Source organism: Lissotriton vulgaris, chromosome 5 (genome assembly GCF_964263255.1).
Source record: "Lissotriton vulgaris chromosome 5, aLisVul1.2, whole genome shotgun sequence".
NCBI lineage: Eukaryota > Metazoa > Chordata > Amphibia > Caudata > Salamandridae > Lissotriton > Lissotriton vulgaris.
The window spans coordinates 1,937,713,218-1,937,729,350 of record NC_141693.1 but is presented as its reverse complement, the minus strand read 5'-3'; the positions used below and the strand labels follow the sequence as shown (position 1 = coordinate 1,937,729,350).

Here is a 16,133-nt window from a genome sequence, read left to right as displayed (position 1 = left end):
TTGCCAAGGCCTAATTTACTTTCCACAGGATTCAGCCGTTTGTTCTTTTGTACTTATCCAAGGAAGAGGTTCATTGGCCTCTAAGAGAAGTGCCTCAGACATCAGCTTAGTGAGTGGAGCTGATGGCTTTTCCCTCAGTGCCATAAGACTTTTTTTTATACCAAAGCTTGTGCTTTCATGCCCCATGTGAAATGCAGGGAATAAAATAAAAACAACCCTTTAAGTCTGCTCTTCTGCCACATCTTAGCAGAAAAAATCTGCATCTGTCCTTTTACAGACAAACTAGGAGGGTCAGGAGTATTTTGGGGCGCAGGGGGAGTAGAAGGGAGAAGCACCACACATGGGAGAGAACTGGAAAACATGTGCACTCTCATGGAGTGCTGAACGAAAAAGAAATAAGTAGTTCCCTAAACATGAGCAGTGGAAGAATACAAGCCAGATAGTCAAAAGGATCATAAAGAAGCTATGCTCCAAGAAGCAGAAGGCGAGACATTAAATAAGAGGTAGATGAGTGACAATAAACCCAACCAATGGTAAGCAATGGGTGGGCCGTAAGTCAACTGTAAGTTCAAAATAGGTCTTTTGCTACTAGACCGCTTGGCAAGTCAGGTAGGCTCGACCTAATAAGGAAGGCAAACCATCAAATAAAACCAAGCAAATTAGTGACAATAAAGCCAAAACAATTGTAAGCATACTTCCACCGACAGCCTGTTAAAATCTGTCTGGTAGGAGACACCGAAAAAGGATCAGTGCCGAAATATGTTGACTAGTAGATAACCAATAGGACAAAGAAGTTAAATATGCTAGCTATTGCATCATTCGCCATTAGAGATGTGAAACTGTATGGCTACTGCATCACTAGCAGGATGGAAGTGCAGGATGTGTTTTAGGTTGCACTACTCTACTATTGTTTGGCTCAGTACTTTTACTATGGGTAGCTATGGGTAATGAAGGTGCAAGAACACTTTTCCAGTGGGATATTTCAATTAAACATTAGAAAGCGAGAGAAGGCATTGGCCACTGCCCAATATCACAATGACATAAGGTAATAGGGTAGTTTCCCTGAACCAAGGGTGATATTATAGATGCACAAACATAGGAGGAAGGTGGAGTGCTACCCTGTGGGATATCGAAAGATGGATGACCTTAAAAACATGAAACCCAATGCATCACATCATACTAGTGTATTACTTTACATCAAGTCATTAAATGCAGTGAGGCAGAAAGTCTGCGTAAATCTTGATCTCAGATCGCCAAATGATCTACAACCAATGGAATACCATGCTGTGAAAGAGGCAGTTGACAGAGAGGGAAAACATACACATTTTGTAAATAATCAGGCTTACAGGAGCACAGAGATTTAAACAAAATAAAAAAACAAGCAAGGCGAGCAGATCAGCAGTTCAGTTAATAAATGCTGTAAACCAGGGACCACCATGCAGACATATTAAAGTTGCCTCTGATTAAGCAATCAGAAGCAGAATTGGAATGTGATGTTATTTGAACAATTATTTTATTTCAGAAACTAAACTCTGAAACCCATATTTTATTGATGTTTAACTTCTAAGATGGCCATTTAAAATGTTTCTCTGTACTGGTCATAGTCGAGGGTATCTCATTGCACCCTCTTCCAGCACTGTGACAACAGAATTCTTAGCCACACTTGCATAGATCTAAACTAAATATAAATGCTAGTACCAAACGGGTTTCCAGAACTGGCTGTTGCAAAATATGTTTTCCAATCATGTTTCTGAAAGTGACCGATTATTGCACTGGTCTTACTAGCACTATGAAGATACACTGCAGATACCTACCCCTCCCCCTGCTAGGAGTGGCTCCCAATGAACAGCCACTTACGGAAAAATTGCGATCCCTAAAAAGAGCCAGAGATCACATTTTCTTCTGCTCAAGTTAACCTGTGTGAAGTCAATGGAGTCTAATTTTACGCATTAAGAGGGTCCTAATCTTCGTCATGATATGAGGAGCTCTGCCTGTGTGAACGTCCAATACTGATTAGAAAAAAACCCAACTAGGACCTTATACTTATCCCAAGATAGCATCCCTTTCTTTACATCAAGATTGTTCAACGTTGGCTCACGAGGACTGGTGAAATCTACAGTAGAGGTTTACAAACAGTTGATCGAAACAGGGAATTACTTACTCAGTCATTAGTTATCCTAAAATCTTGAACAACACTACCTCTCGTAGATCAGGTTAAAAAATACTGCTTTAAATATACAAAGTTAGAGGTACATCATAACTTAATTACCAGTCTTACTTGGTGGCAAGACTTACATAATAAACCTTATCAAGCTTGCATTTCATACACCTTGTATTATAAAAGAAGAAGTTGCATTCCCCTACTGAACCTCACCCAATTCTCCATCTTGGAGGCTCGCCTCTCCAGCTTTGCCTGCAGAGCCTGTCCAACCCCACCCGGGCGGCGGAACTCTTCCACCATCTTCCGGGTCTGCTCCAGCTCCTCTGGGCTCACCAGCGGCTCCAGGGCGTGAAGATAGCGGTCCATGGTCTGGGGCAGCGGTGGCACCAGCTGCCGTGGCAGGGGAAAAGTGCTGTATAGGCATTGGTGGAGAGGAACTTGGCATAGTGGCAAGGTCAGCTGGTTACAGGTCTAGAAGAGACAAAGAATAAGCTGCAGTTAGTAAAATAAAAATGTATCAGTGTGATATTTAGCCATGTTTTTTCTATACTCTGTCACCAGCAACCTCTGCATTGATTGTACAGCAAGACACAGAGGCTGCTATGATGCATTTGGCCTTCCTTTACTACTGAAAAGCAGCAAAACACAGACAATAACATATCAGCAGTAAAATACTTTCAGCAATAGCATACTTTCAAATCTCCATAACATCAGATCCTGCCCTGTGATCCTGCTCTTTTCTTTGCTTCTCACCTCAAAGACATACTCATTTTTGGGTCGGATTGTTTTTCTGCATTTATTGTGAAAAAAGGTTAGTGTGGCTTTAAGGAAGTGTGCTTTCACGCGCCTTTTCGCTCGGCCAGGTCACTGCGGGTCCTGCCTGGCTTGACTGCTGTGGACAGTTATCACCTGGTGCATGAGGCACCATGGTACAGTGGTTTAGGGTCCTTGAACTTAGGACCATTAGAGTCTGTGGAGGTCTGGATGGTTGTCTGTCGGATGGTTGTGTGCAGCGGGATCATGAGGTGGGGATTCTTTGACTGAATGCCCAAGAACACCTGATGATAGCTGATGAGGTTACATGACAGGTACGTATGTGTGCATCAGGAGGATGGCATACTGGAATCCGTTTTCTCTAAAGCCTGGAGTGGGCAATCAATAACAGGGCCCCCAAGCCTAAAAGGGCAGAGCCTGGCACCCACAGGATTTAGCACCTCAGGCAGCGTACCGTGCACAATTTTGTTACACACTAATGTGTGCTGGAATATTGTCAGGCATTGTAGGCATTCTGTGTTGAACATGGCCTTTCTATGGGGGATTTCCCCAAAACCTTTTGCTCTTGGTCACCCTGGTTTTTGCCAACTGTCTTTTCCAGACATTAGGACTCTGGGCATTTTCCCACTGTACTGCAGCTGGAAAGTGAGCGTGCACTTCCTGCACATGTCAGGATAGGGTGCTCACGTGATTGGGTTGTCTGTAGGAAAGTGCCCCTTTTTGCATGGTTGCCCCCACATTTTGCCTGATATCTGATGCAACTTGACTTGTGTGCCCTGGGTCACTGCCAATTAGGTTTCCAGGCCTGTGTGCTTTCCCAAAACTGTACCTTTATACCCACAATTGGCACATCTACGGCCACAGGTGATCCTTTGTAAAAGGTACAATGGGTACCAAGGGCATTGTGACCAGGGAAGGCCTCTAAGGCCTGCAGCACCTATTGTGCCACCCCTAGTGGCACTGCACCTTAACACCCACAAACTGCCATTGTAGGCTGAGTGTATTGATGCAGAGAAAAGCGAAGAGTCAACATGGCACACATCCCTATGTGCCATGCCTGCAACCCACTGCCTAGGGCCTAGCTAAGTCACCCCTCTAGCTTCCACCCAGTCATACTCCTCCAAGGGGCCCAAATCTTGCTGCCACGCCTCTCTGGGTCTATGTAAGGTGGTAGGTGTATTGTTAATGAGCGTGCAGTACATTTTCAGGTTCTTATGGTTCTCAACTCCCCTATAAAGACCTTAACCTCAACAGGATTAAATTCTGGTAGTTCCGTAGACGGGATATACAAGGGGTAAAGGCATGTCTGAATTGTAAATAGCTGTAGAATTGTGTGCAGGGCATATCATATTCTGTTTGCATATCAAGGAAGGACTTGAAGGTACAGCCCCTCATAACCGCCCCCACTGTGTCTATTCCAATGGCCCCCCGAATCCCGAAAGCCAGGCAGCCGTGCCAGCTCTAGTAGTAGCCCACTATTATTTTTTTTCACAACAATTTTTTTATTTTATTGATCAGGTAAGGCATATACGCAGCTCTCCACAATCAGGCGATCACTGCCAAATATCAACACATGTATTAGCATCTCACAGACCCAATCAAAAACAACCCCACCTATCCCCCCCCCACCTCCCACGGCTACCCAGTGACCCACCTACCCACCCCTTATCCCTCCCTAACCCAGTGCACGTAATCACAGTGAGCCTCTAGTAACTGTTTGTATCAAGCTAGGAAAGATGCGCCTCCTCAGGCCTGGAGTCCATCGTCCAAATCTAGACCATCTTCAGGTTCTACTGGAGGCACCAGAGTTAAACCCCTATATTCCGCCCACCTCTTCCAAATTTTGTAATGTTTTCGGGGGCATCCTCTGGCCTCAAACACTGGGCGCTCCAGCCCCATAAAATAATCCATCCCTGCCTTCCATACGTTCAGCGGGGGGCTCGATCACTCGTCCATGCTCGTGCCAAATCCCGTTTGGCCACGACAAGACCCAGCAATAAGAGGTGGCGCTTGTAGGTATTCCCCCCCACGCCCTCCAGAACATGGAGAAGGCCCAGTCGATGAGTACGGGGAAGATCTTATCCCAGCACCTCCGACAGACAGCCCCATACACCACTCCAGAACCTGGTCAGGCCAGCACAAGACCATACAGTATGCAGCAGAGTACCCATCTCAGCTCCACATCGCAAACACTCCGGGGATCCAATCAAACCTGCTTTCCACAGCCACTCCCGTGTATAGTAAGCCCTTTGCAGATATTTAAATTGGACTAACCTGAGACACACCGCAATAGCAGTCCCACGCGGGGACTCTAAAGCCTCCCTCCAATCATCCTCACCCAGGGGTCCAACGTCCCCTTCCCAGGCTTCCTTTAATGTAAGTAGAGAAGAGGAAGAATGAATGACTAGGGTTTGATAAATACATGACACCTTCTTATCACCCAGGTCACCCATGAAGACTTTCGCTTCCAGAGGGCTGAACTCCGGCAGCGACTCCAGACCCACCAAACTGGGCTCGAGCGCGTGGCGGAACTGCAGGTATTTGAAGAATTGGGTATGAGGCATATGGAACTCGTCACTAAGCTCCTGGAACGACTTAAGGGCTACTCCGGACACAGCATCTCCCAGCGAAGAGATCCCTATAGAGTCCCATCTGCCAAACCCCGGCAACGAGGCCAATGCGGGGAGTCGCCCGTTATTCCACAGAGGGGTCTCCGCCGTCAATCTGCCCCACCAGCCCATGCGACGCAGCGCCTGTCGCCATATCACAAATACCACTTGCGTGGCAAGGGGCAACCTCCTCCGTAGTCTGGCAGAGTACAAGATCGTGTGCAGTGTTTTAACACCCATCAACGAGCGCTCTAAGGCATAAGCCAGGTCTCCTCTATCTCCGTACCACCATTCATTCAACACTAACAAGTGGGAGCCCTGGTAATACGACAGCATGTCCGACGCTGCATGACCACCACAATATGTGGACAGGAACCAGGTACGCAGTGCCACTCTGGCGGCACCTCCAGCCCACAAGAAGCGACCCAGGACAGAATTGACTTGCCGGAACCACTGAGGTGCGACCAAGTGCGGATGGTTCTGCAGCTGATACAAGAGGCGCGGGAGTGCGAACATTTTAAAGATCGCAGACCTACCATATATAGTAAGAGTCATCCGGGACCACGTTTTAATGTCCGACTGGACCTTCTCCCATACCGGTATCACATTGCGCTCCCAAGAGATCGCCGCGGACTCAGACAGGAACACGCCAAGATACAGCATGCCTCCGGCCACCACCTGCAAGTCTGATGCCCAAGAGCCCGCATACTCCCCGTCACCCAGCACCCACAGGGTGGATTTACGCGGGTTAAGATAAAGACCCAATACCTCGCCAAATATGCGCATAATTTCCAATACCCGGGGGCCCGATCTATCCACGACCGTGAGGAAGAAAAGGACGTCGTCCGCATCAAGTGCAATCCTGTCAGTGAGTCCCCCGTCCCACCTCCTGAAGCCCCGTAGCTACGCGTCGATTCGCACCCAAGAGGCCAGGGGCTCCATGGCCAGCGCAAATAAGTACGGGGACAGCGGGCAACCTTGACGGGTCCCCCGATCAATCGGAAACCTCTCAGAAACCGCCCGGAGACTCGCACGGACGCCGTAATGTCAGTGTATAGCAGCTTGAGATACGAAATAAACACAGGGCCCAGGTTAAGATGAGGCAGGAGCGCAAATAGGTAGGTCCAGCTCACAGAATCAAATGCCTTATCAATATCTGCCAACAGTAGGGCCGCCTGCTCCCCCGTGGCCCCCATCGCATCCACTGCTGTATGCGCCCGTCTTATGTTGTGCCGCGTTGCCCTGCGCGGCATAAAGCCAGCCTGGTCCGGGTGGACCAGATCAGCCACGTAGGGGAGAAGACGATTCGCCAAAGCTTTTGCCAGCAACTTAGCTTCAATGTTAAGCAAAGATATAGGGCGATACGAGTCATGTCGGTCAGGCGGCCTACCTAGTTTCTGAAACACCACCACTTCAGCATGGCGCCAGTCAGCTGGCAGCCGACCCAGCTCCCGCGCTGCCTCCAACGCAGCCCTATAGTGGGACCCCAATTGGAGTTGGAATTTCTTGTAGAATTCACACGGGAAGCCACTCGGCCCGGGTGCCTTCCCTGTGTTGAGCTGTCCCAGTGCATCATCCAGCTCCTCCGCCGTAAGAGGGAGGTCAAATACCGCTCGCGTCTCATCAGAGACGGCCTTCGGGGGCAGGTCAGCAATAAATTTATCGACCGGAAGGCAATCCTGCGGCGCATATTGCTCCGCGTAATATCAGACAAAACTAGCCGCCAATTCCACCGGATCCGTCATTGTGACACCGTCTCCATCCGTGAGTCCCGGCAGCGTAAGTGGCTGCAGGGTACGCTGACACAACCTATGGAGCATAGCACAGGACTTGTCTCCCCACTGATATATCCTACTTCACCTGGCTAGCCACGCCTGTCGGGCCTCATCCAATAACACGGAGGCATAGGACTGTTGCGCCTGCAGGAGTAGCCGCGCCGCCACATCGTCTCCCTCCCCCTGGCACCGCCGCTCAAGAACCTCCACGCGCGCCGCGGCTGCAACTATGGCCTCTCGGCGACAGCCCGCCGCACACCACACTATGTCGACTCCCCTCACTGTGGGTTTCATGGCCTCCCAGAACACCGTCACATCCACGTCCGCCCCAAGGTTCTCCTGCCAGTATTGGGCAATCGCTCCCCGCATATGATGTACATATTCAGCCTTCAGAATATGCCATGAGGACATCCTCCACCGAAACGGTTGTCTTGTGCCACGCAATTCAATATCCACGGCTACCGGGGAAGGGTCAGACAACCCCCTAGGCAAGAAACGCACCCTACTCAGAAACGCACAGGGCACAAAGGCACAGTCCAGTCGCAAAAAGGAACCATGCACAGCTGAAACATAGGTATACTCTCGGGCCTTAGCTTGCAAGTGTCGCCAAACATCCACCCAGCCCAAGCCTTCCACCATCACACTCAACCGGGTGGGGGTAGCAGCAGTCAGTGTCCCCTGCGGTCTCCGACAGTCCATACTCACATCCATCACATCATTCCAATCTCCTCCCAGTACTGCCAGGGACTCCGGGATTTCCGCCCACACCGCAAACACCCTCTCGGCCAGGGACCACTGCAACGGGGGAGGGGCATATATACTCCCAAACACAACAGATTCCGTACCCACCCTTCCCTTCACAAAGACGTACCAACCCTGCGGGTCTAGCCACTGTCGCTCATGAACGTAAGCCAACCTGCGATGGACCAAAACGGCGACCCCCCTGGAGCCCCTAGAAAACCCAGCATGAAAAACCAGTTGGTAGCCAAATTGTTGCAGACTGAGCACTTTCGTCCCAATCATGTGCGTTTCTTGTAGCAGTAATACATCCGCTGCTTCCCTCTTCCCTCATCGCAGAATCGCCCCCATCTTAATTGTATCCAACATTCCAACTCAGTATGTGCATGGACGCCCTGGGGAGCCCCGGAGTTGATGCACCAGCCATGATCCCAGGGACACAAAACAGGAGCACCCAGCAGCAGGCCCGAGTACACAGCACAATCATTAGCGAGGCATTAGAAACCACCTGCACCCCCCCACCAACCCCACCTGACCCTCCCACCCACACCCCCCCAGAACATCCCCCTCAACTCCCTGTCCCCCTTCCCCTGCCACCCACCCCTATACCTCATAGAACACTGAAGTATCTGTCGCGGCATGGGCAACCTCTGGCCCAAAACAGAGAGAGCACCGAAGGCCAACCATACCAATGGATCCAAACTACCCACTCAACCAAGAAGGACCCCCCCCCCCACCGCCAACTCCCACCCATGTAGGAGGCAAGAAGCCCCTGTATACAAGCTCCCCGAACCCCACCCCGCAGCCCCACACAATCACAAATATGCAGAGCGAACAGTCTCTATACACTCAGTCCTCAACTGTCTGATCAGCAAAGCACAGCCATCCGACCACTCCCAGCAGGAGCCCACGATACCAGCAGACAAACTCGCCCCCTGATGTCCTTCAATTATCCTTTCCGGAGTGGTCAGAGGCAGCAGGCGCCCCGTCCTGTGCTCCACTGCGAGAAGAGGAGCGCTTCCGCGACCTAGATCTCCTGTTCCTCTTGCTCCGGACTCTGGTCACCTTGCTCCTGTGATGAGCCCCTCGACGGACCCAGATTCAAGCCCGGTTGGGCATGCTGCCGGACCCTCACCGTCTCATCTGTCCACTTGAAGACCTCCTCCGGGGTATCAAAGAAGTGGGTCCGTGACTGGAATACCACCCGTAAGCGGGCCGGATAAAGTAAGGAATACTGGAGCTTCAGGCCTCGTAGTTTCGCCTTGGCAGCTATGAAGGAGTGTCGTTGTTGTTGTACCATCCTAGTATAGTCCGGAAAGACCATGATCTTCTGGTTCTCGAATATAAGAGAGTCCTTTGCCCTCGCCTCTCGTTAGATAGTGTCTATGTCATGGAAGTTCAGAATCTCAGCTATCTCCAGCCGGGCCGCTCCCCGGCAGGCGGCTTCTGCGTCAGGGCTCTATGTGCACGCTCTATTATAAAACAACGCGACAGAACATCCGGAGGGAGCCAGCTCTCCAGCCACTGGGACAAGAAGTGTTCCATATTCCCCTTCTCGCATCCTTCGGGAAAACCCACAAAGCGAAGTTTATTCCTGCGCGCCCGCCCTTCGGCATCCTCCACTCGGAGCGCAAGGCCTTTTTGAATGTTTTCCATCGCAGCCACTTTCTGCTTTAAGGTCCCCACATCATCCTCTACACTCGATATTCTGGATTCCGCCTCAGTGATGCGAGTCACTGCATTGCGAAGGTCCTGACGCAGCAGGGTCACATCGGCCCCAACCGCTCTTATTTTGGCGTCCAGCATGTCCCTGGATTGAGTGATCGCCGCCATGAGCGCTGCGTTGTCCGGCCCCACCCCCTGGCCGCTTCCAGATGCCCCGGGACCCCCACTTGGCCCGGTGAATTTATTAATGCACAGGGAGGCTGCCCTCTTTAGTCCGCTTGCAAGACGCCTCAGCTCGAATTCCCCGCGCCACCGATATTGACAGGGGCTACTCCACACTATAGTCTCTCCTGCCCCCAGGTGCACGGCTCCTCCAAACAGTCATCTTCCGTTGTTCAGGGACACCCCAGGCCCCCTATGCAGCTCTGCCCTCCTATCCAAGGAATATAGCGTGGTCCCGGCCGGGCTGTGTCTCCTCGCTCTATGACCCACTGGTCAGGATGCTGCCCCTTCCCAGGAACACCACCACTCCGGCAGGGGGACTTCCCTAGTGCACTCCCAGGTTGCCCAGATCAGCCAGACCCCCGCACCGCCGTCACCACACCACCGCCCCTGTCAATTGCCGAGGTGTGTGTGCGGTCGCGGGCGCTACATCTGCGTGAGCCTCAAGCCATCCACCAGTCAGGGGTCCAAAAGGAGTACAGCAGTGCTATGCCAGGCATACTGGCCAGGGCCGCGCCCTGGGGCCACAGCGCCGGCGGTCTCTCCGCCTCGCCGCCCAGGCCGCCGCCGGGCACCACCACTAACAGCCAGGGACCTCCAAACTCGAGGCCCCGGTCTCTGGATCTCAGTGCAGGCCGCAGCCCTCCTCCGACGCCTCCGCTGCGCGGGCCGCCACACCTGCAATAGAAGGCACCACTGGGCTCCTACTCTATGCTCCGCCGCCGATCAGGGGCCCAGGGCCAGGACCAAAAGTCGAGGCGGCAGGCCCGCGCCAGGATCTCCCGTCTGGGAGTCGCCAAAAATCGAGGCCCCGGCTGTGCTCGCCGGGACCAGGCCGCCACTATCGCCACTCCAGGGGGCCCGGGAGCTCCACACGCCGCTCCGGAAGGCACCCCTCGCTGTTCGCCACTGTCTCTACTCTTGTGGGCTGCAGATCAGGTCCGGGAGCCAGGATAAATGGTCGGATTAATGTCGGGCTGGTGGGAGCTCTAGAAGGCTGCGTCCACCATCTTCGCCCGCGAAGCCACGCCCCGTAGCCCATTATTTTAAGGTGGAGTTTCCCTTGTTAGCCTCCCCACCAACCCATCTGGCAGAGCGTAGATTTCCAGGTTCTGAATATGGTGAGGTAGCAGACGGCAAGTCTTTCAGCAGTGCCGTCAAATAAAGTGCCATGTGCAAGGCAGTATCTCCCAGCAGCCAGCACTCCACTGCATATGCTGGGTCCCCACGATCATCATACCGTACCACCATTCATTAAGGACTAGAGGTGCGAGGCAAGGTAATGCGCATGAACGTCCAGAGAAGCCACTCAACCGGTATAGGTAGACTGGAAGCAGGTCCTCAGCGCAACACGCCGGCCAATAATAGCGTTCAGTTGGCGAAACCATGTCTGCTTGTTCGGGTAGGGGTGGTTTTGCAACTGATAAAGAAGGTGAATGGGAAACCATTTTAAAAATAGCTGATCTGCCAAAAAGAGACATTGGCATATGAGACCATACACTCATCTGGTCACTCACCTGCATCCACGGGGGCCGAGGTCTTGGTCCCACGCCACAGACTGAGATGCCGAAAGGAAGACACCCAGGTATTTGAAGCCATCTGGAACCATAACTTTCTGCGACCAGCTGCCCAGCCGATCCCCACCCTGCAGCGGCCACAAAAATGATTTTCCCCAATTCATGTACAAGCCCAAGGTCTCGCCAAATATTTGCATAATGCGAAAGAGGAGTGGGCCAGTCTAGGTCCAGGTTTGTGAGAAAAAATAAAACATCATCTGCATACAATGCTATGCAATCAGAAACCCCGGTGCCCTTTCAAACCCGCACATCTGGGTGTCCACTTCGAATCCAGGTTGCCAGTGGCTCCATTGCAAATGGTTAAAGGTAAGGGGAAAGTGGACAGCCCTGGCGTGTCCCCCGTCTAATAGGAAAGTGTCTGGAGGCGGAGTCGGCCACCCTAACGGAAGCAGTTACGGCTACGTAGGGCAAAAAGATAGGTCCAACTAAGGGAGTCAAAGGCTTTATACATGTCCACCAGAAGTTTGGCAACCACTGCTATAGCATTGTGCGTGCGTCGGATGTTGGGTCAAGTGGCACGACCCCACAAAGCCTGCCTGGTCTGGATGAACCAGCTCCGTGATGTATGGGACCAAGCGATTGGCAATCACCTTGGCCAAAATCGCGCAGTAGGACGAGAATTGTTTCGGGGGCGTCCAGGCTTCAAGAACACAACAATTTCTGCATGGCACCAGTCGGGAGGGATACTACCACTCTCTGCAGAATCCTCAAGAGCCACAAAGTACGGCTTCAGGAGTTGCGGATGGCGTTTCTGAAAGAAGCCACTCTGGCCCGGCGCCTTACCCGTTCGCATACTGGTCAGCGCAGTTAACAGTTCCTCTAGAGACACAAGAACATTGGACAAGTGCTGCGGGGTGGGCCTCATTTGGGGCATATATATCTGTGAAATAAGTAGCAAAGCAATCAGCAATAGCAGACGGGTCTGTAAGAGTGGTTTCATCAGGGCCACGTATACACAGGAGCGTCTGAGGGCACAGCGTCTGTTGACATATACGATACAACAAGGCACTAGACTCGTCTACCCTCGGATATATCCTGCTACGAGTGGCGAGCCAATACAAACGGGCTTCATCAAGGAGTTCTCTGCCGTACGTCTGTTGTATATTTACCATATGTCTGCGCGCAACACTTCCCTCTGGGCCCCTACTCACACGTTTCAAGTCGAGCAACCGGGCCTCAAGCCGTATACATTTTTTGCGGCGATGTCTGCACAGCACGGTACAAAAGGCAATATCGGCCCCCCTGAGGGTGAATTTTAACGGCTCCTATAAAATAGCAGGGGAGGCTACTGATTCCGCATTCAGGGAGAGTTATTCTGTAATAGATTTATGGATAAATGCTCTATATTCAGAGTCTTGTAGCAGCCACGGCAACAGTCGCCACCAAAATTGGGAGCGCCTGGGATCTAGGGAGAGAAGAAGGAAAACCGGTGACTGATCCGATAGACCCCCAAGGGAGAATATCGTCTGCGAGCAATCTAGGAGTGTGCGCCCCCGAGAGAAAAAGGTAATCTAACTGCGAGAAGGACTTGTGTGCGCCGGAGAAAAATGTATACGTAGACGTAGTGGGGTGAAAGGTTCTCCACGAGTCAATCCATCCCAAGCTCTGCACCAGGGGTAATAATTTAGAATCTTGGGTCCCCGTTATGCACTGCACGCCACCTATGATGAATGAAAGGGACACAATGGTGTACAAGAATCGCAACCTCCCAGGGAGACTCTAGTAAATCCCACATGATAAATATGTGTGAAGCCAAACCTCCCCAAGCAAGGTGTCTTGGTTCCTGCTAAATGAGTTTCCTGGAGAAGGAGAATGCCCGCCCTAGGGCTCTTAGCTTGTCACAGCACCGCTCCTCGCTTGATCTTATCAAGTAGACCATTCATGTTCCAGCTAAGGGCTCGGAACTCTCTACTCCTGCCCCTATCTAAATCTGGTGGCATGATTGTCAAGAACGTAGAGGCACAGGAAGAGCCAAGTGAATGGCAATGACAACTCCTAAGTCGCACATGGCAGAGAGCATAGTGGCAGTAACAAAAAGCAATAACAAAACCTGCATAGAATTCCCAACCCTCCCCCCCCCAACCCCCTCCCCTCCCCCACCTCATAAACATAGAAGTATCTGTTGCGGCATGGTCCAGGTCAAAAACCCAACAGGGGATCCCCTGTAAAAGTCTCCTGCCCATGGAGAAACAGAACAACAGATGGTCAGAGATTCGTACAACAGTGGAAGCCTGCAAAAAAAAATACCTTGTACGTGACACGAGTATACATAGTTACAGTTCACAGAGCTACATCGTTCAGGACGCTGAGAGTGCTGGTTTATAAGGAGCCTCTTATTGGATTTGCTGCAAGCCTTGGATCTTTTCCTGGATTGTGTCCACCACCCTCTCCCAGGGGGGCATGCCCAGGGCCACTAGATGATGAGTCGGAATCAATCCTTGGTGGAGTGTGGGGCTTAAGCCAAACCTTCTCAAGCCACTGGAATACCTCCTCCGAGGATTCGAAAAAATGTGTGGGTGATTCATATATATTACCCCTAGTCAGGCCGGGTAGAGCAGGGAGTAAGGGAGTTTCAGACTCCAAAGGTGAGCCTTGGCCTCCAAGAAGGACTGTCTGCGCTGCTGTACGAGTCTGGTATAGTCTGGGAATATGAGAATGCGCTGCAGTTATAGAGAAGAGTCCAGCGCCCTCGCCTGTTGAAGGATGACATCCCGATCTCTGTAGTTAAGCAGAAGGGCGATGATAGGGCGGGGCGGGCTCTGCAGCAGCACACTGTAAACAGGCTCCAGGACGAAACATTGAGAAAGTGATTCGGGCGCGAGCCAGCCCCTGAGCCACAAGGTAAGAAAATCCACTGCATCTTTTTTTTTACCAATAAAGTGAAGATTATTGCAAGGGGCACGCCCCTCTGCATACTCAACTTGCGTAGCCATACCCCGGTAAGGGATTCAAAGGTAGACACCTTCTTCGTCTGCATGCCCACAGTGTCCTCCACATCTGATGTGCAGGATTCCGCCTCTGTAATCCGCTGCACCGCATTGCGGAGATCTTACCGGAGCAGCATGACATCTGCACCCACCACACCTATCTTGGATTCCAACGTTTCCCGCGACTGTGTGATTGCTGCCAGCAGGGTCGCGTTGTCCGGCATTTGGGTCTCCCCGCCTCCAAACGACGGCCCGAGGCTGTAGCCCCAGAAAACATGTCCATGGTACATTCCTTAGAGGATACGCCAGGCTGTTTGACCTTGGCTATTATGGCAACTCACAGGGCCAGAGAGATGACCAGCCGTATGGATGTTGCTATTTCTCCCAATATGCGCCAGGGATCATCTGTGTCACGAGCCCAACGTAGCAGCCATGATGGAGGGAAGGGAGGGCCAGACCAGGCAGGGAGATCATATCCACAGGCCACACCAGGTCTATGCCTGGCCGCTTCCGTGAGCACGGCACCCCCAGCCGCCCCTAGTGGGTGTCCAGGCACTGCTCCTACTTCACGCTGTAGCAGGCACGTTGACAGTACGTAGGGACCCCCAATCACCGGTGCCAACGAACACATCTAGGAGAGGACAGAGCAACAGCGCAGGCGACACCTGTCTCTGTGCATCTCTAGGAGGTAGGCCCCTACGCAGGGAGGCCCACACCAGTCAGCATCCGGATCCAAGCCGGAGGTGGCCCGATGCCTCCGCTTTAGCCGCAGCGCCCAACGTTGTGTGTTAGACCACAGCTGCCCATCTCCACAGCTGCGGCGTCGCCGTCCCATGCTCCATACAGGATGTAGTGGCTGAAATGCATGGGGCACCCCTCCGGTCAGCCCCCGTCTCAAATCACTGGCCAGACGGACACAAGGGAGCTCAGTCACAGGCAGGAAAATGTTCATTATAGCAAAACACTGCCAGTTATCTCTGTAGATCCATTTTTGTTTCATTAGAACTAGAAATTATCATTGTAGCACTGGCTGGACACTAATATTTATTTACTATATCTTACTATATCCGAGTTTCTAATACTCTCGATCTCCAAGAGTCAGCCTTGATGTTTGACCCTTGCTCTCTAGCGGTAGGAGCCCAGAGGGAGTAACTTGGTTATTCAATTCACACGCAATAATATTGTGGCCCTGGGCCACCAGTGGTAAAAGACAGTCCTCAAAAATACAGCCCAGTAACCGCTGACTGCACCAGGATCCAAAGAACTGTCCCATAGGAACTAGTGTCAGGAGCAGGATAGGAAATATGAAAGGGAATAAATCATTCATATGGATTAAAAATACTTTGAGAAGGGCCAGTGTGCCTTGGATGGACTCTCCCTCGGCTTCTATATTTGGTAGGTTTTTAATGAAAAGGTAAACTGGAAAGTCAATATCATTGAGCCTTTTTTTTGCAAAAGTTTGAACATGTTGCAAACCTCTTTTTAATCATGTGCGTTTTACAGCCTATTGGAGATGCGCAGTTGTAGCTGCATGCTGTATATAAAAACATTGATGGCATCCATAGAGACCACAAAATTGACTTGTTATCAATGAAGAACAGATTGAGAAATTAAAGTTCATTTATATGGTCTGAGGAAAAGCACTGAAGACCTGCTCCTCCATCGCTGTCCTGCCATTCCATCAC

General features: G+C 51.5%; 1 protein-coding gene across 2 annotated transcripts in view; it reads right to left on the bottom strand.

Moving 5' to 3' along the window:
* LOC147717803 (carnitine O-acetyltransferase-like) overlaps positions 1-16,133 on the bottom strand; it is a 114,589-nt gene that overhangs the window by 72,094 nt on the left and 26,362 nt on the right. For both annotated transcript variants that reach the window (XM_086924592.1, XM_086924593.1), the window contains exon 2: positions 2,375-2,632. In XM_086924592.1, the coding sequence (XP_086780718.1) occupies positions 2,375-2,632 (258 nt within the window). The remainder of the gene's footprint in view (positions 1-2,374; positions 2,633-16,133) is intronic.